Consider the following 25039-nt stretch of genomic DNA (forward strand, 5'->3'; position numbering starts at 1 on the left):
TTATTACATATAATTACTTTAGATTTTAGCAATAGTCTGATTTGGTGGATAAACCTGGCATCTTCTTTGTAATTGAAGACTGGCTAAAGTCGTGGTCTTCGCTCAGTTTAGACAGTAATCACAGTATCATAAGGACTTATTTTAACAAAATTACTAAAGTAACTGTACAGTTAGGAATGCGTGACAAATACAGTGAATTTACCTTCAAAAATCAGAATTTTTGCCTCTCTAAGAGAATGGTGCCTCTGGGTCAGGATTTGGGGTTATACTGAGTGGAATTGAGGAATTAATTTGTTGTCTCACTGTTTAAGTGTGCTTTTATTCTAAAGATTCCAAAGTGCCTTACAAATTCTATTCACATAATAGCAATGAAATGCATCTGTCTCTGGAAGCTAGTTACAGGTTGAATTTAGGTATACAACAAGGACATAGGTACTTCACTGAACAATGGCAGCGAAATTTTGGCAGAGTGTTAAGCAAACCCGTATCAATGGCTCTCTAATGGTCATGAAGAGGAGACAAGACCTTTGGATTTTTAAGTTTTACCCAAAAGATCTTTCCTACATTCAGCTTCACGGAATTCAAAATCCCATGTTCATAGACGCTACAAAGGAATAGTTACAGTAAAAGCTCTGTTATCTTTCATGTTGGGGTAATAGGGGGTGCTGGTTAATCGAATATTCTGGTTAACAGAGAGTTAGTTATACTTTACCAATTGAATACCAATTTTCAAAGAATTAGAACACAATAAAATGAATAAAGTATAAAATAGTATACAGGTACTCACCAATCCACTAGTAGTACTGCACTGCAGAGTGGTTGGTTTCTTGAAGCACTTAGGTGTATACAGGTAAAGTTTTCTATATAGTAGGTTATCTTATGACCCTACATATCAGTATGGGCAGCACGTGGCGTACACCCAGATCACTAAAAATACACTTAACACTATACTGAACATAATTTAATCTTTCTTTGATGATTCAGAAGGCACTTCAGGATCTTGCAGTGCCTCAGGGTCATCTTATCAACATCAATTATCATTTATGTAGAAGGTGTAGGAGATTGGGCTGAATCTGTAATGACCCTGTTACACACCCTGGAAGCTGCTCCCCCCCCCCCCCCCCCGATTTCAGCTTGCTTACTTGTCTTCTGCCCCTTTTGCATAAAAGTAGAGTGCAGAATATGCAATTACATAACGTGCTGGGCAGTATACTAGTCCTGGTTACTAGATTGAAGATTTGTATTGGGAGATATCAGAAATGCCGGTTAATTGAGCTTTCTGCTTAATTGAGTGCCGGATAACAGAGCATTTACTGTATTTTATTTTCCAGTGCGTGGAACTTATCTGCTAAAGGTAAGTTTGCAGTAATGGAATTACCTTTATGTAGCATATGGCTGGGGTTTCAAATGAACCTTAGGGAGTTAGGGATGGCCTTTTGGCAACTAATTTCTTTAGGCTCCTTTGAAAATCTGAGCCAGGACTCTTTAAATGCTCTGTTGTAAATGAGGCTGATTTTTTTTATTTAGATTCTAGAACATGAAAAAACTCCATCTAAAAGTCCTTCGCATACAAATTTAATATTATTCTGAATCCTGCACATGCCACTCTGTGTAAATGAAGTTGTTAAAAGGCCTCACTTAAGAGGCTAGTTTAGTTATGCTAAGGGTGGTCCATAGCCTGCGCTTAAATAAGTTGTAATTTATGAAAGTGGTCACTGACATTAAAGCCATTTTGATTTTGTGGACATTTGTTACAAATAATGTATCTCTTCCTAACAAATTCATGTGTGTCAAATACTTTTCACCAGGAAAGAAAAATTAAAGCTCATGCAGTAGGAAATGAAATTTACTGTGGTGCAGAGGGGCCTATGTAAGGCTTAAGCCCCATTGAAGTTTGCTTTTAAGTGAAGTGCCAGGCCTTCTGTGCAGGGGAGAATTTCAGTCTGTGAATGGCCAAAAATATCATTCATTTTTGGGATTCCGAGTTTTGAAATGATGATGTGGGAAATTGCTATAGTTAGTGCTGGGTCAGCACTTCTCTTGTAATTACCCTTTTTCAGCAATTTCTAACTCTTTGCTGATGGTTTTTATGTTCCAAATGATTTTATACCTATAAATCCATAGATTTTTTTTCAAATACATTTTCTTAAATTAATCTTTTAATCTGCTAGTTCCAGGTACATTATTATTCGTTATATTTTAAGGAATATATTGTCTCAATTGTTTAACCTGAAAGCTGCAATTATTCATGTGTGCCTGTTTTTAAGAGAGACTTAAAATTATGCATTTTTAAAAAGTGTCCAAATTCGTTCAGTCTACTGTGTAATAAGATAACTTTTCAAAACTGTTATTTTAATAACCCATAATCACTGTATAATAAAGAATTCAGATAACTTGAAAATATAAAATTGAATATTACTCCATGATTTTTTATTTTTGTGCGAATACTCTTCAAGCTGTGCTTTTTCCAGATAAAAAACTGTGTATGCACTCAGATACAGTGATGTGCATTCTTATGCATAGATCTTCAAGATAGATATTCTGCACCAGTGTTTTTCAATCTTTTTCATGTATGGACCAATAGCATTTTCAGATGGAGGGGCGGACTCCCTTTGGAAATCGTAGACATAGTCTGCGGACCTCCAAGGGTCCATGGACCACAGGTTGAAAACCACCGTTTTACAACATTTACATACTTCATTTATTTTCTACAGGGTAGAAAAAGGGTATGTTTTATGACTGTTCACAGGTGAGGGTAAATCATTAATCTCTGACCTCTGGTTTAGTCTATAAAGGAAATGAGCATGGCATCTTGTTGCAGTGGATACATAGGTTAGAAGACTACTGGTTTTTTTTTTTTTGCAGCTGCAATTCATTTGAATCAAGTCAAAGACTCAATAATCCATGAAAAATCCTGGTTAGAACTGAGACACTAGTACAATTAGTCTCTCATAAGTACGGACTATTACCTTCATTTTTATCCTCTCTCTCATTTTTATTTAAAAACAAAATATTGTAAACTAAAACTTATATTTACATAAACTTTGTTACTGTATCTTGGTTTTGATCATATACTGGGCATTAGATAATCAGCATTGTTTGCTTTGGTTTGATCTGATATCATGGTGTTTTCTTTAAAATGGACATCTATACGTTTTCTAGAATAGATAATGCTGAAAAGAACTGCTTAGCAAGATTGTTGGCTTAAAGAGGCCTTCTGTTTCAAATGGGTAATACAAATCAATAAAATGTTTCCCTTTTGTTTAATTGTGAAGTGTATTATTAACTAACCCTTCACTGCAAATCTGAGTGTGTGGTGTCACACATTTTCTCAGTTAACTGTAGCTCTGTATTTGCTTCTTAGCAAATACAGAGGTGGTGGTGGTGAAACCTCAAGAGCTGCTGTTTGTAATGAAAATAGATTCGTAGATCTTTTTAAATTTGAATAAATCATGAAGCTGAATCATCAGATGCTTTCAGCATTGATCTCAGAATATTCCTGTTTCAATATTAATGTCATAACTAAATTTAAATGTCAAGTGCTGCACATGAAACATAAATTCATTTAGGACAAGTATTACTTGCCAGGATGATATATGTGATCTTTTTTCCTGCCTCTTCTGAGAGAGAGATCATTGGGGTGCTTTGAATAAGACTTCTTAATGTTGTTTTATACCTTAGTTCAGGAAGCAGGTTTATAAAGTGCCATACTATTTAATGTTGCTTTTTGAGGAGGGAGGGGAGACTGGATGTTAAGAGATTGTTCTTGGCGCACACATGAGCCTATACATACCATAATACCCACTTCTGTCTTGTGCTGACTTTGGAAAACTACCTTTCACTACTGCTTTTCACATGCAGTAACTGCTTCCTTTATGGACACCTGTGGTTTATGCTGCCATCTGACAAGCCAAGTTTGGCAATCAAGAAACTTGAGCCTATGAGGGTGCTGTGTTGTTTTCTCCCCTCCTTCTGTTTTGAAAAGGTGGAAACTGTTTTTAGATCGAACTTTGCACCCCTTGATAACCTGTACCTTATTCCCTGATGACCAGAAACTTCTACGCTTAAACTCTGTACCACTTTTTTTTTATTTTAACATCATCTTAATAAAATTATTAATTCTTTCTCTTGGCAGCATTTCTTTCCCTTATCCTGCAATCAGATTGCACAGCTTCCTTTTAGCCTGACATGCCCTCTTGCGTCTGCTCCAAATTGTCTGGAACAGCAAAGGAAACTGCTAACATCCTTTTTGTGACCCTCCCAGGATACACGTATCCCTTGGTGGTTTTCAAGATGTGAGCTTGTTTCTCACTATTATGACTATTAGAGGAAAAAAAAGAAATGCACTCCACCCCGAAAAAAATGCTCTTCAAAAACAGGACCAAAAGTCTTAACCCATCTCTTTGCAAACCCTGCTTCTGTATTATACAAGTACAAAACACACACTCACTTTGAGACCTTAATAAAACAGATCAGCCTTTGGCAGTCAGAGTTGTAGTGTGACATGCATCTGGTGTTAGTGAATAGTATGTTATGCTACCTCAAAAAAGCAAATTGTTAGATAGCTGGAGGTAAGACTAGTCTTCCTGGAGCATGTTCTTTTAGATTCTGAAGTGAGAATACAGCTGAAAACAAATTCACTCCTATAACAGATATTAGTTGCTTAAATGATTACATAATTGTGTCAGTATGACTTGAGTGGACTGAAAATTTAGATTTCTGTCAGCTTCATGGTTGCATCGTCATTCACATTATCCTCAGCTATTCATGGAGGAAAAAAATATTTGATAGCCATAATTCACATACTAGAAAGAGAAGGTGGGTGAGGTAATATCTTTTATTCAAGTTTACACAGAGATCTTCTCTGAAGAAGCTCCGTGTAAGCTCAAAAACTTCTCTGTCTCACCAACAGAAGTTGGTCCAATAAAAGATATTACCTCCCCCACCCTGTCCCTGTAATATCCTGGGACCAACACAGTTACAACACTGCATAATCCACGTATGACATACATGTATTGTTTAGATGTGGAATGAACTTCATAGTAATGCATTAGATATTGTAGTTTTCCAACCAGGGGATCCAGAAGAGAAACTCTTGGTAGTGGTCAAAAAGCACACACCTGAAAGGTCATCCCTTCAATATCTTTTTGATTTTCATCTAACTATTGCCAATCTCCTGGGATGGGGGCACATCTGAAGCAGGACTGTCTTGGGACAAGGGTCTTCCTTTGAACCAAGGATGTACAAAGCTATCTTGGAGCTTCAGGCAATCCTGCTAACCCTTCTGTTCCTTGAGAAGTTCTTAAAAGGCCGCATCACTTTTATGAGAGCAGAAAACCCGGTGATGGTTGTCGGTCTCAACAAACAAGACTAAACAGAGGTCAAAGTCCTGTTGCTGGAATCAGCTCTTCTTTTCCAAGGGTCCAAGAAGAACATCTCATCTGTGAAAGCTTTCTGTGCCCCAGGCTGACTGTTAAGCAAATCCATTCTTTATCCAGGGGAATAGTTATTCAGTGGGAAAGTCTTTCATCATTTCAGTCTTGTTTCCTGCATCGACTTTCCCCTTTTGGGCCTGCTTGCATCACAGTCCAATCACATTCTCCAGAGCTATTGCAGGAGGTACCCCAACCTAAATGCTTGGGTTTAGGATGGCTTCTTAGTTCCCTGGACAGGAGAGATTACCTATACGTCGTCCTTGCTTCCCACTTATCTGGGAGGTCCTCCAGACCCCATATTACCTCTGTTTCTAAAATTTGTCATGAATTATTGCATCAGAGCCGACATTTTTCTTTTTTTATTTAAGGTTCATTTGGCAGAGCTTCTTGAGATATGGAACTGTTTTGTGGTGGATGGGAAAGGACTTTTCACTTTTGGAAAAGTCTTCTGCTCGTCTCTGGAAAGACGTATCTTTAAAATGGCTTGGTCTAGAAACCTCAGATTATGGAGAAGCACTGTTCACTTTGCAGTTTAGGTTGTAACCAGATTTCTATTTTGAAACAAATTGTAGCCTGCTTTTAATGTATTTAGAAAGCTAATTTATTTTTCAAATTTCCCAGGTCTTTAGTCAGAGAGGACAATATGCTTAGAGAATGCATTTGCTTCTGTGGAGTTTGATCATGAACATCTTGGAAGTCTAGCATATATTATATGATATCTTCATGGGGCCTTCTAGATTTTCTAGGCCCTGACAGAAACCAGTAGATTTTAGAAAGGAACTGCTGGGTATGTCTACACAGCAAAAGAAGAACCTGCGGCTGGCCTGTGCCAGCTGACCTGGGCTCGGGCTGCAGGGCTGTTTCATTGCTGTGTAGATTTCCGGGCTCAGGCTGGAGCCCAGGCTCTGGGACCCTGCAGGATGGAAGGGTCCCAGGCCTCGGGCACCAGCCTGAGCCCAGAAGTCTACACAGCAATGAAACAGTCCTGCAGCCCGAGCCCCGAGAGTCCAAGTCGGCTGGCATAGGCCAGCTGTGGGTTTTTCTTTGCTGTATAGACATACTCAAAGGGACCAGTCCAACTATTTCCCCTACAACACATGGGAAAACATGCTACTACCACTTCACATCTTCATGTCCGCATACAGGTACTCCCCTCACCTCATAACACATTCATGCAGACATAAATCTGGAAACAGATCGATTTGAAATATTTGAATATGCCTGAAAGAGGATCCTGCAAACTTGTAATGTCAAATTGAATCCATTAAGTTTGAAGGACTTTACATTGTCTGCAATGTAGTTTTGAAGAAATTCTGGAGTGGCTCTAGTAAGGAGGAAACCAAAATACACAACTGTGTATTCTGACAGTAAATTAACATATGTGTTGGCATGTGCAAACTTGTTAGGTGTGGTCTGAGGGGAAACTAAAATTCCTTTCACTTTGAGTGCTTATTGTTTGTGTGGAATTATTTTAATTAGTCATTATATTTTTATGACTTTTTACCATTTTTTGGAGAAATTATTTACACTTAATCAGTTGCTTTTAGCATTTTTCATTATTTAAAAAAATCTGATAAAGATATTTACGTTCTAGTATAAAATAGCACATTTTACTACTTCTACAAAATATAATTGGTTAAATTTGCATTTGTGAATTCCCCTTTGTTCTTAGCTAGACCACAGTTGTCACTGTGTCTGAGTCATGAAATCAGGATCATTATTATACTGTCACGCACACAGTAGAAGACAATCCGTGGTCTAAACAGCTTAGAATCATAGAAATGTAGAGCTGGAAGGGACCTTGAAAGTTCATCAATTCCAGCCCCATGTTGTGGCAGGACCAAGTAAATCTAGACCATCCCTGAGAGGTGTTTATCCAGCCTGTTCTTATAAACCTCCAATGGTGGGGATTACACCAGCACCCTTGGAAACCTATTCCAGAGCGTAACTCCCCTAGTTCAAAAACAGACTCCAATGAGAGACTGCTGAATTGGAATTAATTTGCAAACTGGATACAATTAATTTAGGCTTGAATAGAGACTGGGAGTGGATGGGTCATTACACAAAGTAAAACTATTTCCCCATGTTTATCCCCCCCCACCCCCACCCCCCACTGTTCCTCAGACATTCTTGTCAACTGCTGGAAATAGCCCACCTTGATTATCACTACAAAAGGTCCCCCCCGCCCCCGCCGCTCTCCTGCTGGTAATAGCTCACCTAAGTGATCACTCTGGTTGCAGTGTGTATGGTAACACCCATTGTTTCATGTTCTCTATGTATATAAATCTCCCCACTGCATTTTCCACTGAATGCATTCGATGAAGTGAGCTGTAGCTTACGAAAGCTTATGCTCATATAAATTGGTTAGTCTCTAAGGTGCCACAAGTACTCCTTTTCTTTTTGGGAATACAGACTAACACAGCTGCTACTCTGAAATCTATCCTAATTAGAAAGTTTTTCCTAATCTCTAACCTGAATCTCCGTTGCTACAGATTAAACCCATTACTGCTTGTCCTTCCTGCAATGGACATAGATAACAATTGATCATCATCCTCTTCATTACCAGCCCTTACCATGTCTGAAGACTATTATCAGGTTCCCCCTTAGTCTAATTTTGTTTGTTTTCTAATTTACAGTGGGTCAGAAGATGGACATTTTAGCAGTGATGTTGCATGGGAAGCTTATTTTACATAAAGAATATTGAACAGTAATCTGACCTTGCTTATAAGTGCAGCCCCTTTTATAGGATTCACATATAGTATGCCATAGCTGAAAATAAACACTCCAGAGATTTCAGAATTGAGTTAAATAAATAAATTATAGATTTTTTTATTTAGATCTTACTGTACTAAGCTACTGGGCCTGCTTCTATCCATTGACTCAGGTGGATCTACTTCTATTGTACCCAGGTGAGAGATCAGGTTAGTAATATCAGTTTACAAGGGCATTCAGCAGTTTCCAGTACAGAAAACAGGTGACAATACTTACCCTACATATTATACGTTTACTTTTTAAAACAAAGTTAAGAGCTGCACTGATTCTAAAAATCAGTGTCAAGTTTCTAATTTATGGTGATTGCAGCTAATAAATTAAGGCCTGCTGCTCTGTTCCTTATGGGGATATTGTACATTCATCCACCCCTGATTTCAGCTGTAGAAGAGATTAATTAACTTTGTAAAACCTGCTTTCACAGATATATTTTATGTTGCGTCTGGTTGCAGATTCTTTGATATCTAGAAGCGTGCACTAACGAGGTATGTTGTGAAGTTACATTTAAATTCAGTTGTGTGAAAAATTCCTTAGGCAATTCTTTAGTTTTAATTAGTATACCTCTGCAAAAGCAAGCATTTGGATGTGGCCAACCTGGTAATGTCTTGGACTGCTTGAGATGAGTAAATATTTACTTTTCTGTCAAACATCTATTTTCAGATAAAAAGATGTCTGAAACTGTCTTTGAAGCTCCCTATTTGGAGCAGTTAATTTTAGGTACTTTTGTAGAGACTTAAAAAAAATAAAAATAAATGGTTGATCTTGAGTTTTTTCTTTTTGATCATCAGAGTAGGATTCTTGCATTAGAGGTGGGCTGGGGGAAATTACTATTTCTCAAAGTGTTTGCAGTGGTCAGCAAAAATATTTCTATCCCTGATGGGTAAAGTGATTATTTTAAAGATCTGATTGCTCTTGTTTTTGATTCCTTTAGTGTGACATGAATTTGAGTGGAATCTCATGAACTGCTAATGTTAGAGATTAATGATCTGTATCTTATAAAGATGGTGTATTATCAGATGGTATGAATGAGCATTTTCTACTTCTTATTGATTTCATGAGAGCTAAAATGTCAGAACTGGTGTGTGTGTTTCTTCTTAGAGTGCTGGTCCCTATGTGTATTCTGCTGTGGGGATATGCATGTGGTCCATGTTCCTGAGATGGGGGAATTCTTGCAAGCAGTGTCTCTTGGTCCGTGCGAGTGCCCCTGCTCTCCTCATGCTCCACACTGAAGGTATAAGAGGCAGGGTGAACTAGCTTCCTCTCTAGGTCCTTCTGACCGCTACATGTCCTGAGTTGGAATTCTCCAGTATCCAGAGCTGATCCTTTCTCTTGTAAATATTCAGTTTTATATTCTTAGGGTTTTTTTGTTAGTGTTTTGATAGCTCCCCAGTTAGTCAGTGTTAGAATCCATACCATGGGAACCCTGCCTGTCTCCCAGCATGGTATTTAAATTACACTTAGGATACAGGCTTCAAAAACTCTCCTTCTCCTTTTCAGTCAGTGACGACCACCAACAGTGCCTCTATTGCAGAGGTCCCCAAACTGTGGGATGCGCCCTCTTAAGGGGGTGCAGAGGAACATTTTCAGGGTGGGGGGGGTGGCTGGGGCCCGGGCCAGCCCCCTGCGGGGCAGGAAGGGAGTGCCACCCAGCTCTGTTCCTGGCCCCAGACTTGGCTGCTGGCCCCAGCGGCTGACCTAGGCCCCCAGTGGTCGATCCCAGTATCTGCTGTGGCCCCAGTCTTGGTCCCTTACCCCTGTCTGTGTCCCCCCGCCTTCTGAAGCCACAGACCCACTCCCAGACCCAGCTCGGGGCGGTGGGTGTGGACAGGGCTCAAGGGGGGGGGCACAAGGTAAAAAGTTTGGGGACCACTGCTTTGTTGCCTCACAGAAGCTCATATCTCAGCTAAAGTGCAAAATCTGCTGCTGTTTTCCCAGCTAAATGTGGCAGGTGAAAGAACTTTGGCTTCAGAAGCACCTTAGTGAGCACACGGTTAGCTGTCGGTCAGACCCAGACTGGGGAGGCTGCCCCCGTACCTCAGCCAAAAGAATTAAATCATGTGCCCCCCAGTACTGTGTTTGACTCCAATGCAGAAAGCTAGCAGAAGGAAAAAACTTTCATATGGGCCCACTCATGAGAGTAAGGGGCACTCTCACAAACGAAAAAGCAGATCCCTTCCTAGACCTTCTAAGACGAGAGATCTGTCCCCAATCTTGTCCAAGCTGCGTGAGCCTTCACGCCCAAGAGAGGAGGACTTAGGAGGTCCTCCAAATTCTCACGGGCATGATCAGAAGGCACCTAGAAGCAAGGTTCTTTTGGCACTAGTCTTAGCATCACCTTCAACACTAATTGTAGTGCTAACTAAAATTAAACACTGGTTCCTGAAAAACTGGAAACTGCTGGTGCTGTCAAAAACACCAGGTTGGAGACTCATTCACTGATGGTACTGTCACGGCTCCATAAGGAACCAACATCTAAATCTACCTGGCAGTATGGAGTGATAAGACACAACGTCCGAAAGGGCCAGTTACACCACTCCAGAGGATATCTTCATCCTCCTCTTGTTATTGGGAACAATACTCACCAAGGAGATACTAACACCAGGAGATATCAAGTACTCTGGAAGAATTCTGCCTTCCTTTCTGGCCACTAGCCACAGTTTCCCCTCATGGGGACCAACAGCACTGCTAATGGAACTTGATCCAACCTTTCAGTTGTCAGGAGAATTGGACTTACCAGTGGAACCAGCTTCACCTCCACCTGGAGAGATTAGCCCAGACAGGAGACCATGGGTCTCCAGGAACCAGCCTCTGCCACACCAGCAGATACCTCCTCCTCAGGATTGATGGTACCCAATGCTTTGGGGGCCACCAGAACCTACTTTTGACCTATCATACTGGCCTTATTGGGTCCCTTGCAACACTTACGCATGCTGTCTGGAATCTGTGAGATCCAGCAAGGAGTCCTACCGCTGCTCTCCTTCAAAGCGTCAACCCAGGATTGTCTCTTGAGCTCATGGAAGAAGAGGAAAATGAGCTGAATCCTCCAGTACCAACCAGGGTATCATCCTCCTCATTTGATGAGGCAGTTGCTCCAGCCTCACCATCTCCCCTAGATGATTGTAGACAATTTCAGGAGGAGTTATGGAGAGTGGTAGAATAGTTCCAAATCTTCTTAGAGGAGGTCCTGGATATCCTACAGCCAAATGGATCCAGTCAGGTTGTACGCTCGGTAAATGAAACCATATTAGAACTGTCAATGGCAGTATGGCTCACACTGGCTACTTATGCCCCTACTCCCAAGAGGGAAGAAAAGTAGTACTTTGTCCTGGTAAAGAGAGCAGAGGTCTTGTTCAGCTCAAATGAGGCAGCTCCCCCATCTTCCCGTTCTTGGATGACTGGCTTTTGACTGGCAGGTCTTGCCTGGAAGTCTTAGCATCAGTCTTGTTGCTGCTGCTCCACCATCTAACGTCCCTAGGATCCTGGATAAACATAGAGACTTCTAACTTGACTGCTACTCAGACCATAGAATTTATACGAACAACCTTAGATTTGATCAGGATGAAGGCCTATCTCCACAAGGACAGATTTCACACCAAGAGCGCTCTGATAGATCTAGTTACACACAGCCCTCAAATCTCAGTTTGCCTCTCTTGGGGCATATGGTGTGATGTACTTATATGACACCATTCACCAGACTCCACATTCGTTGCCTGCAGGCTTGGATCCAAACAGTATATACACAGAGCAAGCACAGCATGAACACCATAGGAACAAGCCCCTCAAGGTCAGGGCCTTACTGACGTTGTGGAGGGGCCTGGACTTGTGTATGCGGGAGTTCCATTTCTTTCCCCTGTGCTTGACAAGATGATTAGATTCACTCTGATAGGCTGGGGGGCCCATGTAGATGATCATAAAGTGCAAGGTACTCTAACACCTCACAAAGTCAGAAAGCACATAGCTCTTCTGGAACTGAGCGCAGTTTGAGAAACCTTCAAAGTTTTCCTACCACTCATATACTACCAGCATGTCCTGATAATATTGGACAACATAACAACCATTTTCTATATAAACAAGCAGGGAGGGGTGAGATCCCTCTACTGTGTATAGAAGTGGTCTGTCTATGGAACTGGTGTATCCAGAACCACATCACTCTGTCTGCAGTCTAACTTCTGGGTGCCCAAAACTCGCTGGCAGACAGCCTCAGCAGGCATTTTGCCACAAGTGGGAATTACGTAGTTCAGTAGTGGATAGCATCTTCACTCAGTGGGGAATCCCCGCTTGGGACCTGTTGCCTGCTAAGCAAACAGGTAGTGCAGCATATACTGCTGAAGAGGAGTTCAATGACAGTATTCCAGAGGGGATGTTCTCCTTGAACTATGCCTTTCCTCCCATCCTACAACTATCTCTGGTTCTATGGAGCATTGGACAGGACGGAGTATGAGTTATCTTCATCACTTCCAAATGGCCTAGATAGTTCTGCTTTCCCAAGTCCCTGACAAATGTCAACCCATCTGACCATCAGTATTCATTCCTCCTGAATCTCTGACCAAGGAGAATGACAAGGCCAGGATCCCAACCCGGAGTCTCTTCATCTCATGGCTTGGTGTTTGGATGGGCATCACACTGAAAACGTTCATGCTGTGCAAGCCGTTCTTAATAGCAGAAAGGACTCCACCAGGAAATGTTAGTTAGCCAAATGGATATATTTCTCTGTCTGGGTCCAGCAAAACTTGGTCACCAAAAATAGTGGATAAGTCTGCTATTTTGGATTATCTCCTTGCACTCAAGGTGACAGGCCTTTCCCAAAGCCTGCTGTGGATTCACATCTGGCCAGTCAGTGTTTGTCACCTGCTAACAGATGGTTACTTGATCTTTACTCATCCAGTAACAGCCAGGTTTTTGAGGGGTCCGATCAAAACCTTGCTGCTGGGGGCGGGGGACAACCCTCATGGAGATCTTAACTTGGTGCTTTCAGCATTCAGTAGGCCACCCTTTGAACCATTAGGTATGTGTTCTGTGTCTCACTTGTCAGTGAAGGTCGTGTTCGTCACTGACATAACCTTGCCCAGAAGGGTAGGTGAACATGAGGACCTAATGGCCAATCCACCATAAACAATATTCCACAAGGACAAAGTCTTGGTACACCTAAACCCGAAATTCACTCCTAAAATAGTTTAGGAATTTCACAAAAATCAGTTAATTCACATATCTGTGTTTTTCCTGAAACCCCATGCCTCTAGCAACTAGAGATTTCATTCCCTCAGCATGAGATAAGAATTGGCATTTTACCTGCAGAGAATGAAACAGATCAGGAAATCTCCTAGACTGTTGGTTGCCAAAGCAGAATGAGTGTGAGGATAAGCTATATCCTCTCAAAGAATATCTAATTCTTACTCTGTTAGTTGGCACAATTTCCTCCTCTTCTTGGGGTAAGGGCTCACTCTAGAAGAGTACATGCAGTCTCATTTAGCATCACTTCAAGAGTTGTCCCTGCTTGATAGTTACAGGGCAGCTATGTGGAGTATGAGCCACATATTCATGAGACATTATGCCTTGGCCCAAGACTACTTGGCTGACACATCCTTTGGGCAGCAGTTCTAAAGCAGCTCTATAAACTTCATTATCATGCCCCCCTCCCCTGAGTGCTTGTTGTGAGTCACCCCCAGTGGACTGTACATAGGAACCAGTACTCGTGGAAGAAAGGGAAGTTACTGGCCTTATTGTAGCTGGAGTTCTTCCAGATGTATGGTCCCTGTCTGCATTCAGCTGCCCGACCTTCTTCTCTCTGCTTTGGATCATGACGAGATTTGTGGTAGAGAAGGAACTGGAGAAGCTTTTAGTCAGCCCTACCCCTGATACCCTCGATGTGGAGCACAAGGATAACGAGTGCACAGGTGTGGTCAGCAGAAACAGCTTGCTATAACTTCTCCATCTCAAGCGCTTAGAGTTCCTGTGTACCCCCACAGGGACTACACATCTTGAACTCCAGTTATAATAAGGTGAGTAACTTTCCTTCAAAGGGGGTATTCAAGGTGGTATCACAATTACTTTCCTTGTAGGCCTCATACCTCTTGACCACCAGGGTTGGAAATGAATCCATTATGCCTCTTTGGAAAGCTAAAAATCCAGTTTTCCAGTGTCTTCCTTATAATAGCTTTCAATTCCTTAATGATTGCTGCGATTTATTCCATGTACTGATGACACTTTTTTTTCTTCTTTTTTCTTAAAAGACCATTCCTGTTATCTAACTTCTTCACTTCTGCTAAATGGTAATATTCAGTAAGCATCTGCTTTTCGGAGAACAGAATCAAGCCTGTTGTCTAACCTAAGAAGACAAATATCAGTAGAATTACTAAGAGAAGAAATATAATTTTAAATAATCATTTTACAGCTCCTTTGTGGTTTATAAAAATGATGGCCTCACATTCCTGCTTGTTTTTATGTTAGAAATACCAGATCCTTATTACCCTCTATTTGAGGGGTGGGATTGTGACATAGCTGAAACCTGAGTTGCAAATCTTCCAGCTGCTAATTGAGCACAGTGTTACTGAGTCTTAAAAATTGAATTCGATCATTCTATCCCTCCCCAATAGGCTGTCAGCCGCAAACAGTGTTATAGTCACAATCCTCCAAAGGATGACAGAGTTCTCCAGGAAAAAGGGGATCTCATGGCCTGAGAGATTTATGTCCATCACAATAGTTTTTGCTAAGAAAAAAGCAGGAAAAACTGCATTTTTTTTTTTAAAATGCAGTCTTAAGACAGCAAAAGAATTAAATAATGAAAGACACAGTCCCCTATAATTCACTGTTCCCTGGGCTGGAGCACCATGTGATCCCTCAAAAATCAGTTACTTTTTTATTATTACAATGATATTAGGGGTTTTAAATGATCAATTTGTAACAAAATAGTTCCTGTTTCTCTGTTTTAGTATAATGGGGTTAACTGAAATTTAGCATCCATGTCAACCATGATGCTTTTTGAAAAATTTAACCTTGTCCTGACCAGTAGGAATGACAATTGCTAGCAAGATCAATATTTGCAAATCAGACCAATTAATTAGTTTGTGACTCAGTAACCTGAATTGACACTTTCAGAATCAGAGGTTCTTCCAAAGTTGTCTAACAAGCTGTTGAGCCACCTGGCTGCCATTTTAAAATGTACCATTGGTTTATACTCAGCAATCTCACTAAACCAAGACTGATTTTTTTTATCAGAATAGAGGGCAATAAAGTAAAAATGATTTTATTTTACTTTATATTTTATCAAAGAAGATACTGTTTGTATTAAATAGTGGGAAAAAAAACAAAAACAAAAAACACATAGACGTAAAGGTGAGAAAGACGATGCTATAGAAGACAAATATAAGCTTATGTCTTTGGCAGGCAAGTGCTGTCTCCCCTTTTGCTGTTTTTGGAGAACGGCTTCAGTTCTTTTCAACTTAAAGCCCATTGTTCGCACAAGGGATGGTTTTTGAGAATCAGAACTATAAAGTCTACTATGTCCAGATTCTTTTTTTTTTTAATGCATTTGGCTGTGTTGTTGACCTCCAGAATCTCTGAAATTGACACTCCTTTGGGGCGGAGAGTGCTGATTTGGGAAGCAGTGGCTTAGAATATTCTCATTAGCAGCTTATGTTTCTTAAAAAAAAAAAAAAAAAATCACAGTAAGAGAGGTTTAGCAGCTGCTGTGGTATTAAATCAGGTTCTGAGAAAAAAGCAGCTCAATCTGAAATGACAGGCAAATATGTTTATGGGATTTATTAAATGTTTGGTCTTAAAATTGAATAATTAAAATGTATTTTTACATTTAGGGATCTATAAGGTGGATAGAAAGCTGGCTAGATTGTTGGGCTCAACGGGTAATGATCAATGGCTCCATGTCTAGTTGGCAGCCGGTATCAAGTGGAGTGCCCCAAGGGTCGGTCCTTGGGCCAGTTTTGTTCAATATCTTCCTTAATGATCTGGAGGATGGTGTGGATTGCACCCTCAGCAAGTTTGCATATGACACTAAACTGGGAGGAGAGGTAGATACACTGGAGGGTAGGGATAGGATACAGAGGGACCTAGACAAATCAGAGGATTGGGCCAAAAGAAATCTGATGAGGTTCAACAAGGACAAGTGCAGACTCCTGCACTTAGGATGGAAGAATCCCATGCACCGCTACAGACTAGGGACCGAATGGCTCGGCAGCAGTTCTGCAGAAAAGGACCTAGGGGTTACAGTGGACGAGAAGCTGGATATGAGTCAACAGTGTGCCGTTGTTGCCAAGAAGGCCAATGGCATTTTGGGATGTATAAGTAGGGGCATTGCCAGCAGATCGAGGGATGTGATCGTTCCCCCCTATTCAACATTGGTGAGGCCTCATCTGGAGTACTGTGTCCAGTTTGGGGCCCCACACTACAAGAAGGATGTGGAAAAATTGGAAAGAGTCCAGCGGAGGACAACAAAAATGATTAGGGGACTGGAACACATGACTTATGAGGAGAGGCTGCGGGAACTGGGATTGTTTAGTCTGCGGAAGAGAAGGATGAGTGGGGATTTGATAGCTGCTTTCAGCTACCTGAAAGGGGGTTCCAAAGAGGATGGCTCTAGACTGTTCTCAGTGGTAGCAGATGACAGAACGAGGAGTAATGGTCTCAAGTTGCAGTGGGGGAGGTTTAGGTTGGATATTAGGACAAACTTTTTCACTAGGAGGGTGGTGAAACACTGGAATGCATTACCTAGGGAGCATGGTGGAATCTCCTTCCTTAGAAGTTTTGAAGGTCAGGCTTGACAAAGCCCTGGCTGGGATGATTTAGTTGGGGATTGGTCCTGCTTTGAGCAGGGGGTTGGACTAGATGACCTCCTGAGGTCCCTTCCAACCCTGATATTCTATGATTTACCTCTGGGTACTATACTAATGACCTCTAGCTGTGTGTTGGCTTGATTTTTGTTCATTTTCATAGGCTCTAAAGCAGATTAAGTTTGGTAGATATTCTGTGTATTCCCTCTGTGGTGCTCCAGCACTGACTTCACATGTTTTCCGCATCTGTAAATTCTTATGCCTTTATACTTATAAATAAATAAAAATCTTAGCTTCACCACTTCATAGCTGAGCTCTTTTACGCAGTTTCTATATAGACAGACAGTAGCTATTTTAGTCTTTAGTGGTATTTTGATAGTACTGGTTGATATCAATATTCTCTGTGAACTAATGACAGTATTACATATACCACATTGATAGGTTCCTGCAAAGACTAATTTAAAGTTTTATTTAACAACTTAATTTTTTAGTCATTTTGTAAAAGAACTGGCCTAGTGAATTTAAATTGCCCTCTTCTTCTCCTTAGACCTGCTTCCTAAAAAGGCACATAACATGCTTATATAAATGTCTACTTTATTCACACCAGTCTTAAATCTTGCCAAAGACATTCTGTTTCAAAAAATTACTGCTTCCTTTTCTTTAGAAATTTAGTGAAGGAAAAAATCAGAACAAAAAGTGATATGTCAAATTGACTTGTTGATCTTCCACAAAGCAGAGTAAAATTCACTTCATTTACGTATTTCAAGTGGAAAAGAATGGCTTTTGAGGACACATCTAAATGTTTTAATTTGATTTATCTGTGTGTGTATTTAGGCCACAGAAAGTGAGGCTGGTGATATGGATCTGAGTGGATTGCCAGAGACTGCAGTGGATTCTGAGGATGATGATGATGAAGAAGACATTGAGAGGGCGTCAGACCCTCTGATGAGCAGGGATATTGTTAGAGACTGCCTGGAGAAAGACCCAATAGACAGGACAGATGATGACATTGGTAAGTTGGCATGAAAACTAGCTGGAGGAAGTGGGAAATTGAGCCTCAGGACACTTTAATAGTATTTAACATTTTCTAACTTGTTTCTCGGTCCCAAACTTAGCGTGAATCTGTGTAGCAAATATCTAACTTCATGTGAAATAATTGTTTAAAATACCAAATGATTGATTTTACAGGTTACATTTGGATAACTGGAATAAATAATTATGTTAACAATAACAGATGTTAAGCTGAAAACAAAATTAATGAAGCAACTCAATTTAATTTTAAACTAGATACTTCACTGATATGATGCAGATTTTAGGTTGCAAATTAATGTCACAAAAATATACTATTAACCTAAAAGAGAAGAAAATATTCAGTTATAGCACAAGTTTATGAAAATAGCAAGATATGATTTAAGATACTCCTCTTCTTCCACGGTACAAATGGACTTCTTGAATTATTTGTTAGATTTTTTTTAAGCTATTGGTTCCCAAGTGTAGGGTTGCCAACTTTCTAATGTCTGAAAACTGGAGACACATACCCCACTCTGCCTCTTCCCCCAAGGCCCCACCCCTGCTTTCTCCTCTCTCCCCATTCCCCCATTGCTCACTGCTCTCCTCCTTCCCCACCCCCACCGAAATGGGTTCCCTCTGCTCCTGGGCTAGGATAGGAGCTGCAGCCTGAGATGGAGCCTGCCTGCCGATGAGATGCAGATAGGAGATGGCCCCGGCTGAGCAGGGGCTGGCATGGCTTGATGACCCAGTGCCTCTCCCAATCCCCCATGGTAACCGGACTGTTGGTGTCCGATCAGTATTTCTGACCAGACACTGTACAGGTCCCTTTTCGACCAGACAGTCTGGTCTAAAACCGGACACCTGGCAACCCTACGAGTTTAGTATATTACAGATGCTTGTTTAAGAAAAAAAGTGGGTGGGTACGAGGAAAAAACGGGAAATAAATGTGCTATTGATGTATATTAATGCTTGGAGTCTGCTAGAGCTGAGAGACTGCAGATTGTAATTTGACACCAGAGACTTGTGTGTCTTGTAAGAATCTCTGGTGACTGAAAAGGCTTTCACAGAGTTCTAGAGAATTTTGAAATTAACAAAAATTGTCACAACAATGGAAATACTAATTGCATATCAAGTCAATGAAAATTAATTCCTGTTGATCACGGTTAGGGCCCTACCAATTTCACAGCCATGAAAAACACGTCATGGACCGTGAAATTAAGCCCTTCTCTGTGAAATCCGATGTCCCCTTGTTCGTAGGAGTGCCCCAGCAAAGGGGCCTACTAGCTCTGGCTGGGCTGGGGAGGAACAGGACTTGTCCATCCCCTGCACAGCCACTGGAGGGAAGGAGAGGAAGACTAGACCCATCTCTGGGTGCCTCCCCCTGCTGCAGGATGCTCTGGGATTGGGCAGTAGCTCCAGAGGTTCCTGCAGTTGGAGGAGACTTGTGGAGGTGGGTCCGATCTTCCCTGTGCTGCTGGGAGCGCCCATGTGTTATCACAAGTATTTCAGACCAGATTATTTACCCTTAGTTATACCTGTGCAAGACCATTTCCTTCAAATGTTGTCTCTTTATTGGGGTTGCTCAGGTGTGGCTAAAACTAGACTTTTGTGCTACATTTGTGAACCCTCAGCAGAATTGTTAGCTGAGATCAGACAGATTCCAGCTCTGTCTCATGTCAGATTCCAACTCTCTCTCATGTCTGTGTTGATTCTGCAGTGCTAACAGGAGTAAAAAAGAGTACAGGCTTACTTTTGTTAATAAAGGGATCAGATAGAACTTGATTACACATGAAGTATAAGACATTGAAAGAGTCACTTCATATTACTGTAACCATGCTTTTAACTGGTCCTTCTGAACAGGGTTGTGTTTATATATTGTGTGATATTGTACAGCACATCATTGTAAAACCTAAACCCAAAAGGGCTGGCTAAGGTTAGGAATATGAATTTGCCTGCTTTTATGAAATTGTCTCTCATCTTAGGTTTCAGAGTAACAGCCGTGTTAGTCTGTATTCGTAAAAAGAAAAGGAGTACTTGTGGCACCTTAGAGACTAACCAATTTATTTGAGCATAAGCTTTCGTGAGCTACAGCTCACTTCATCTGATGCATACTGTGGAAAGTGTAGAAGATCTTTTTATACACACAAAGCATGTGTATAAAAAGATCTTCTACACTTTCCACAGTATGCATCCGTTGAAGTGAGCTGTAGCTCACGAAAGCTTATGCTCAAATAAATTGGTTAGTCTCTAAGGTGCCACAAGTACTCCTTTTCTCTCATCTTATTACTTTAATACAAGGGTGGGCAAACTACAGCCTGGGGGCTGCATCTGGCCCCCCAGGTGCTTTAATTCAGCTCTTGAGCTCCCGCCAGGGAGCAGGGTCTGGGGCTTGCCTCTCTCCGCGCGGCTCCTGGAAGCAGCGGCATGTCCCCCCTCTGGCTCCTATGCGTAGGGGCAGCCAGGGGGCTCGGCACGCTGCCCCTGTCCCAAGCGCCGCCCCTGCAGCTCCCATTGGCCGCACAGGCAGTGTGCAGAGACGCCTGGCCACCCGTCTGTGCAGGAGCTGGAGGGGAGACATGCCGCTGCTTCTGGGAGCTGCTTGAGATAAGCACTGCCTGGAACCTGCACCCTAACCCCCTCCCATGCCCCAACCTCCTGCCCCAGCCCTGATCTCACTCCTTCCCTCCTAACCCCTCGGTCCCAATCTGGAGCACCCTACTGCATCCCCAACCCCTTATTCCTAGCCCCACCCCAGAGCCCTCAATCCCTCTCCCGCTCCCCCCTCCCCCGCACCCTAACCTCCAATTTTGTGAGCATTCATGGCCTGCCATGCAATTTCCATACCCAGATGTGGCCCTTGGGCCAGAAAGTTTACCCACCCCTGCCTCAATATGTCTTTAAATGTCCTTATTTGTATGGATTTATATTAGTTATATATTATACTTTTTTGTTGTTTGGATCCAAATGTCCTGTAGACAGCTTAAGGGTATGATACTGCCACAAAAATACTTTGTAAAACTTAATTTCTTCTGATTAAAAGGACCTATCGTGGTTTTAATAGAACTATTACAATGACTCTATGGAGTCATTGTGATTTCATTGAATGTATTCAAGGCACATGGTTACATTACAATATTTTCATTATACTGGCTTTTACTTTATAGATCTTTCACTGATATTGTAATAAGCTAATCTGTCTCCAAAAAACCCCAAGTAATTATAACAGCGCTCTGTACATTATTTATCAGTATACAGACAGCATTGTACAGTAGTTTAACTTAAAGAACCCTAAAGCATTTTTCTGAAGAGCTGCCTTTACTTAGCTTTGTTGTTTTGATGTGTATGACTCAGTGGGCTTTTTTTCCTCTTTCAGAACAACTATTGGAATTCATGCATCAGTTGCCTGCTTTTGCCAACATGACAATGTCAGTGAGGAGAGAACTTTGTGCTGTGATGGTATTTGCAGTTGTGGAGAGGGCAGGAACCATAGTACTAAATGATGGGGAAGAGGTCAGTAGAATTTGCTTTGAATCGTCTTTTGTGCAGACGTCAAAAAATGTGGGAACTTTTTTTTGAAGTTTGGAAATTCATTTCTAGTTGCTGGAAAGTAGCACTAGGAAGTAAATGGTTTGTATGCTTGTTTTGTGTTGTGTTGATTATGGTTTTATTCAGTTCAGTTTGCAAATGGTTTTTCAGTTTAAACACCCAGATCAATTTACAAGATACATGCAGTAGAACTTAGGAAAATGTTCTCAATAAAGGCTACACAAGCACATGTATTGTTAATGATCAGAGCTGATTTCAAACGCTTTTTATTTTTGATCTTTCAGTATGATTTAAATACTGCCATGGGTTTTATGAATTGTATAGGTTTTATAATTCCAAGATTTAATTAAAGGCTAAATATTAGATTCCTTAAGGAGATGGAAGGAATTATAATAATTTTTCAGGTAAACTAGTTCATCCTCCTCCTTTCTTGTTTTCATAAATAGTTGCTAAAAATAAACAAACTTTTTAAAAATTTATCAGCAATTCTGGGAATAGTGTTTGTACAGTACCATGCTAAAATGCTAAGTGAGTAGGTGATTGTTCTTTTCACCTATCCTGCACTGTTCAATTTCTAGCTGGACTCCTGGTCAGTTATATTGAATGGTTCTGTGGAAGTGACATATCCTGATGGAAGAACAGAGATACTGTGTATGGGAAACAGTTTTGGTGTTTCCCCTACTATGGACAAGGAATACATGAAAGGAGTGATGAGAACCAAAGTGGATGACTGCCAGGTAGAGTATTTTACTCCATATATATATTTGCAAAACACAATTATAAATTATATAGTACTGTCCGTACAAGTGGACCTGCATTTTAAAAAAAGTTTGTGGCAGAGTTCATGTTAAGTTTACCTGGTAGGGTGCAGACACAGGCCTTGGAATTGTTCAATAGAGTAATTTTAACAGGGATATTTTCTCTCCAATAAATTTTATTCAAAAATCAGTTTCCTTCTTTTCTTTCATTTTAAATGCAGGAATGGCTTTGTGCTTAGTTGGGGCGAGGTCTTTAAGCACTTTTCTAATAGGTTCATAGACAAAGGTGAAGTAAAGTATTCTGTTTAGTACTGTGTGCTGGAAATTTGATATTAGTTACTAAATGACCTGAAAAAAACCTAAATTCATGTTGAACCATATTGGGGCAAAATATAAAGGTAACACATGAGTTTATCAAAGCAATCAATCAGAAGTCTCAAATACACAAGGTCAGAGGACCCATCAAGAAAAAGCAGCATAATTTATCACTGACCTCATGTTTGGTTAATATGATTGCAAATGAAATGTCAGTTCAGTTTTTGGTAATTGTTCATAAAAAAATGATTCCAGTTCAAATTGGAGATTGACATCCCCAGGTAATAAAATGAAATGCACTGCTACTGCATGAATGGATTTATGTGGCCAAAAGCCCAAGAGAAAAATATCTGGGTCTAAAAGGAAAAGGATTTATGGTTCCGTTTGGACCATTTGTCAAATTATTTTACTTGTAGTGAATTTCTAGAGAAATGCCAATTGTCCAGTGGACACAGTCTGATATTTTGACTAGTGTAATGTAAAGTGTATTGTAAATATCTAAATTATCCAAGTACACTACTAGTGGTGTTAATCGTATTTAGATAGCACTTTTGTTGCTGGCTTAAATATAAATTGAGATTCTTTTGATTTCTTTTATAAGTGGCAGTTTCCCTTAAAATGCTGCATATTAGATAGATAGATGTCTTATGTTGAAGGGGAATGGTCCATGTTGGAATGTAAATGTTTTCATCTAAAATTAATTGTTTTCTGTGTATCTATGCTACTCATAAATTAAAATGGTAGAGTTCTCTTAATGGCTGGCTTAATATATTTGTGATTACTCAAAGAACAAAAGTGAAAGTTTGCTCACCCTTAGAAATAGTGGCACCATAATTATCGATAGGGCTTTCCTATCGTTGTTCCCTTTTTAAATGGCCCTAAAGAGGAGGAGGAAGAGGTTTCCTTGAGGAAAATTTTGCAAGTGGGATTTACTTTTATTGGTGGAGAAAATGCAACTATATGAATATTCTATGGAGATATTAAATCATCTTGAATCAATGAATCTTGCACTCTCCTGAGGCAAAAATTATTGTGGAATTTATCACACTTACTTATTCAGCTGTTTACTATAGCAGAGCTCATGGACAGACAATTTTGGCCATCCATGGCCTGAGAAGTTACTTTATCTTCAGTAATCATAGAATACTTGTATTTTAAGTCCAGACAGTTTTTCTGAGGTCTCAGAACTCTGTACCTTTTAATATCTGTGTTTGATAATTCTTTCCAGTTTGTCTGCATAGCCCAACAAGATTACTGCCGCATCCTCAATCAAGTGGAAAAAAACATGCAGAAGGTAGAAGAGGAGGGGGAGATTGTTATGGTGAAGGAGCACAGGGAGCTTGATCGCACTGGAACAAGAAAGGGTCACATTGTCATCAAGGTAAAAAAAAAACAAAAAACAGATGCTTTGTAGACTTGTATGAGATCTTCCTTGGTGAGCAAAGTCCAGAATTAGTTCAGTCATATATTTGAAATATAAGCTTTCCAAAGATTCTGAAATAAGAGCTAAAAAAAATTCAAAATTAAACACAAAAAATGCTGCTGTTCGAGAGTTTTTTGATTTGTTTTAATTTAGTAAAGCTTATCAATCTCTTTATTACAATGGTCAGGCTATTTTTTTATTGTTTAGCACATTGGTGACTAAACAGGCTTAATGATACTGTTATGTTTACAGTACCATCAAGATGTTAGCTGAAAATAAAAAAGCATTCATGCTAGTTAATAATTAAGCTTTTATTTGTTATAGGGAACATCAGAAAGGTTAACAATGCATTTGGTGGAAGAGCACTCAGTGGTGGATCCAACGTTTATTGAGGATTTCCTTTTGACCTACAGGACCTTCCTTTCCAGCCCAATGGAAGTGGGCAAGAAATTGTTGGAGTGGTTCAATGACCCTAGCCTCAGGGATAAGGTTGAAAAAATGACTACTTAAAACTACGATTGTGAACTCACATGTATTTAAATATAAAATATTACGATCTAAATACAAATTACAAAAATATTTTTATCTTTAAACCAGTATAACTAGATTTGGTTGAACAACCAGCTAATAGTATATGAGGAAATGTTGCTTGTAGAAAATGTATGTTAAATCAGGTGAATAGTTATTTAAAAAAGTGTAAGGCACTACCTTTAAACACTAAAGGGGGAGCAGGGGAGGTATTTCATCACTCATGTATCCATGCTTGTCAACTCTGTATATTAAATAGTTGGTTGTAGAAGTATCAATCATCCTTTTAAAAAGTCATCAGCATTTCAAGAAAAAAGAAAATGAGGACTTGTGGCACCTTAGAGACTAACAAATTTATTTGAGCATAAGCTTTCCTGAGCTACAGCTCACTTCATCGGATGCATTCAGTGGAAAATACAGTGGGGGGAGATTTATATACACAGAGAATATGAAACAATGGGTGTTACCATA

The 25039-nt window shown here is 40.3% G+C and overlaps 1 protein-coding gene across 15 annotated transcripts in view; it reads left to right on the forward strand.

Annotated features, from left to right (window-relative positions):
• RAPGEF2 (Rap guanine nucleotide exchange factor 2) overlaps positions 1-25039 on the forward strand; it is a 286669-nt gene that overhangs the window by 220374 nt on the left and 41256 nt on the right. For all 15 annotated transcript variants that reach the window (XM_074951065.1, XM_074951067.1, XM_074951066.1 and 12 more), the window contains 5 exons: positions 17822-17999; positions 21372-21508; positions 22123-22281; positions 23846-23998; positions 24365-24529. In XM_074951065.1, coding sequence (XP_074807166.1) covers positions 17822-17999; positions 21372-21508; positions 22123-22281; positions 23846-23998; positions 24365-24529 — 792 coding nt within the window. The remainder of the gene's footprint in view (positions 1-17821; positions 18000-21371; positions 21509-22122; positions 22282-23845; positions 23999-24364; positions 24530-25039) is intronic.

Source organism: Natator depressus, chromosome 4, assembly GCF_965152275.1.
Source record: "Natator depressus isolate rNatDep1 chromosome 4, rNatDep2.hap1, whole genome shotgun sequence".
Classification (NCBI taxonomy): Eukaryota; Metazoa; Chordata; order Testudines; family Cheloniidae; genus Natator; species Natator depressus.